The sequence below is a fragment of the Danio rerio genome, chromosome 24, assembly GCF_049306965.1.
Source record: "Danio rerio strain Tuebingen ecotype United States chromosome 24, GRCz12tu, whole genome shotgun sequence".
Taxonomy (NCBI): domain Eukaryota; kingdom Metazoa; phylum Chordata; class Actinopteri; order Cypriniformes; family Danionidae; genus Danio; species Danio rerio.
In genome coordinates, this window is record NC_133199.1 from 45,568,113 (window position 1) to 45,572,500 (window position 4,388).

At 32.3% G+C, this 4,388-nt stretch overlaps 1 protein-coding gene across 2 annotated transcripts in view; it reads left to right on the forward strand.

The window, feature by feature from the left end:
* The first annotated feature begins 242 nt into the window (after window positions 1-242).
* The window catches only part of lama1 (laminin, alpha 1), a 95,019-nt gene continuing 90,873 nt past the window's right edge, over window positions 243-4,388 (forward strand). Inside the window, exon 1 of one of the 2 annotated variants that reach the window (XM_073940507.1) lies at window positions 243-455. In XM_073940507.1, the coding sequence (XP_073796608.1) occupies window positions 374-455 (82 nt within the window). In that variant the 5' untranslated portion in view covers window positions 243-373. 2 annotated transcript variants of the gene reach the window in all.

Below are 4,388 nucleotides of genomic sequence, written 5' to 3' on the forward strand. Positions count from 1 at the left end.
AATGAAATGCTGAGCGGTCGTGCGTGACGCAACAGACGCTACGTAATATCTGTAGTTGTTAACCTAAATGAGTGTAAAACGTGATAACATAAAACTTTAAACGTGCTTAATTTAATTATAAGCGAATTAAGCTTAAATTTAACCTTGCAGCGCACGTGGTACATTCCTTTCGGCCTCCCCTATCCTCTGCTGTAGTGGAACGATCCAAGCAGGGGGTTCAGTTGAGTGTAGCGGGACTGAATGAAAGAGTCAGAAGTTTGAATGAGAGAAAGACGGACAGAACCGATGGACAAACAAACACAACTTTAAAGATTTCAGCACAGCTTTAGCTTTATTAAAGTAGATCATTAGTTGAGTTACTTTAGTTTGAGCGATGATGGAGATGAGGATGAAGATGCTGTGGCTGTTAGCGCTGGTTTTCTCCTCAGTGATTTGTGTGGAGGCTCAGCAGAGAGGTGAGCTCAGATTTAAGAAAAATACACGTATATCTTCGCTCTTTTACACTTCTTAGATGTATAAACTAAGCTATAAATATGTTGATGGCAAATCATGTGTAAACAATTACTATTATTTAGATAAATGTGCTTATAGTATGATATTTACGTTACTATTTTCACGTGTTGATAACTCATCCTTGACTTGTTATAATCCTGAGTTTGTTTGTTTTTTTCTTTTGTTGAACACAAAAGAAAATATTTTGAAGAAAGTTGGAGACTTTGAAGAATTGTAACCACTGACTTCCATAGTAGGAAAAACCAAATACTATAGAAGTCAATGGTTACTGGTGTCCAACAATCTTCAAAATGTCTTTTTCTGTTCAACTCAGGATTGGAAAAAGTCAAGGATGAGTATAACTATACAAGGATGCGTAAACTATACACTTAAAGTTAGATTTGCTGCTACAGATTCTTAAAAATAGTATAACCATTTACTAAATGCACTTCAATGTAAGAATAATCTAGTTATTCTGTGGTAATGTTATGAATTTTTCAGAATACAAACCCAAAATCAGTGTTTTACAATGGTGGTCAAGCCCTGAGGAATGCTAAAAGTAAAACGCAGGGCACTAATGAAGATATTTTCACACTTTTCTACAAACACATTGTAAGAATATATATAGAGAGAGTTTTTGTTTTTGTTGAACACAAAAGAAGATATTTTGAAGAAAATTGGTGACCTGTAACCATTGACTTCCTTAGTAGGAAAACATATACTATGGAAGTCAATGGTTACCTGTTTCCAGCATTCTTCAAAATATCTTCTTTGTGTTCAACAGAACAAAAAATACTCAGGATTGGAACAAGTCAAAAATAAGTAAATAATCACAGAATTAAGGTTTTTGGGTCAACTATTCATTTACAGTTAGATTTGCTGCTACAGATTCTTAAATAATGGTATAACCTCTTAATAAATGTAATTTAATGTAATACTAGTTTAGTTATTTAGTGTTAATGTTATGCAGTTTCTGGAATACAAACCCAAAATCAGTGTTTTACAATGGTGGTCAAGCCCTGAGGAATGCTAAAAGTAAAACGCAAGGAACTATTGAAGATATTTTCACACTTTTCCACAAACACATTGTAAGAATATTTATAGAGAGAGAGTTTTTGTTTGTGTTGAATACAAAAGAAGATATTTTGAAGAAAATTGGTGATCTGTAACCATTGACTTCCATAGTAGGAAAAACAAATACTATAGAAGTCAATGGTTACCAGTTTCCAACATTCTTCAAAATATCTTCTTTGTTCAACAGATCAAAAAATACTCAGGATTGGAACAAGTCAAAAATGAGTAAATCATCACAGAATTAAGGTTTTTGGGTGAACTATCCATTTAAAGTTAGATTTGCTGCTACAGATTCTTAAATAATAGTATAACCTGAGGAATGCTAAAACTAAAACGCAGGGGACTATTGAAGATATTTTCACACTTTTCCACAAGCACATTGTAGGTACACCTGTAAAGTCATTGCATTAGATCATAATACATAATGGCATTTTCAGAATAAATATGCAAAACTTAATGAGACGGGACAGTCTTGAAAATATTCTTGGGATGATACTAGTGAACAGTGGAGAATTTGCTAAATCTATCCCCGGAAACAATGCCTTACCATGGTATGTGTCTGAATAACATGGTTGACCTTAAAAGGAGGATATTCTTGAGAATACTTTTACAAAAAAAACGTCTGATAATGACATTAAAAAACAGACTTTTATCATGATGCAGGACATTTTTGCAGTATATTCACACTTTTATCAAAGTACACTGAATATATGATCATAAAGTGATGGTATCGGATGATAATGCAAGAGTATTTCCCAAAAAAGTCTAGAAAGGTATTACTATGGTGTATGTCAGGAAAATGATGCTAAAACTATCATGCAGAGATTCATATTAAACCCAGGTAAGGTTCCCATAGTAAATTGATGCAAATACTATGGTATTTTCAGAATAAATTTCCAAAAAACAAGGATTTGTCATATTTACATGCCTATTTATCACATTTTTGTTTGAAAAATATTATATTACAGTATAAGTGATAATATCAAACTAAGTGGACTAAAACCACTTAAAGGGACAGTTCAACCTTAAAACAATGATAATGGTAAAATACTATACTAAATACTATATTTTCCCCAATATTTACAGCATATCTTCCATTGTGTTTAACGTTAGATAACCTTTTTGTGTGTCTTCTAATAACGTATGGCTGGGTTAAATAGTTCCATAAAAGTATAGTATATAGCATAAATAAGTTTTTAAAGTGCTAATAAACTATTAACTTCAGTGCCATGCTGTGATTTAACTCACAAATGGTCTAATTAAATTACCATACAACAGCAAACATCACAGGATCAGGGGGGCTCACTTGTGTTATTGGCATAAATAGTATAGCATTTGGCACATTAATGAGATTTCTCCCTCACAGGTTTGTTTAAGTGTGTGTCCAGCAGTGAGGTCAGGAAACACTGATGTAGTTTTAGCTGTTTGTGTGTTGAGGTGTCTTTTTACACCTCAGTCCTGTGAAGACAACAGGAGGCTGAAACATTAGAGCCAACTTTCATCTGAGCCGTCTTGTCTGTCTGTGTGTGTGTGTTCTTTGTGTTGATGCCAGCTGAGAGTGTGTGTGTGTGTGTGTGTGTGTGAGGTCAGGTCACATGAGAGATCCGTATACGGCTCCATTAGAGTATAATCCTGAATATGTAGCTCTAGAGAATGAGTTAACTAGTCATAAAAGCCTCTCAGTGTGACTTTTACTCATGAAAGGCACGTGGATGGGTGTGTTTACAGCATTTACGCTTTAATACTGAATTTCCTGTTTCAGAGGAAGTGATTAAAAATGTTGCAGTTAATATTAATATTTTTGATTTAGTTTCTGTAAGTGCTGGGCTAGGGCTGTGTGATTAATCAAAATCAAATCACAATTGCAATTTGAAATTTAGTAGTCGAATAGTTCATCGCAACATATAAAATATGTTAGTATTTTTACAATTTCCCTCGCCCATAGCAAATGCGTGACTGTCCTCTGTGTGTGACAGTCGTCAGTGTGTGACAGTCTTACTAGCCAATTGAGTGAGCACACTTACGTTCTGTCCAATCAGAATTGCACAACCAAACTATGCGGAAAGCCCACAATAACAAAAGAAAACAAACAGGAAAGCGTGATAAAGTGGGATAATGGTGTCTGCAGCTTCAGAAGCATTAATAGACAAATTAATATCAAGGAAAAACAGCATTGTATGGGAATATTTTGGTTTCAAAGTCACAGGCAACGAACAAAAACAGGTCATTTTCAGAGCTATTGCAGAATTGTTGCCACAACTTGAAGCTTGACTACAAAATTAAATCACGAATCAAATCACAATATTTGTCAAAAAAAATCTATTTGATATTTTTTCCCAAATGCGATTAATTAAGCACACCCCAAATAATGTGTACATTATAAATATAATCATTGCCCAGCACTGTTTTTTTGTATATATTTTCTATTTCATAATTGCTAATAAATATATATAAAAATATTAACTGAAAATATTATACTTTTAAATGTTTAATTTAATGTAATTTTAAAACAGAAATAATCACATTTATTTATTTTTATAAAATTTGTGTGTGTGACTGTTTTAGAAAATTAGCTGTTTTATTCATTTTCTTTTTGTATTTTTTAAATTAATTTTAGTTTGTTGTGATTAAAATATATTTAATTTATTTATTCGATAATAAAAATATGATGAATTTAAAAAATATATTAATTTATATTTTAAATGTATTAAATATTTTATGTCATTTATTTTTTGTTTTTATTAATCCTGGGCCGTGATTAATCACAATTACAATTGCATCCAAAACAAGTGAACAAATTTGTATTTACACAATGTACTGGA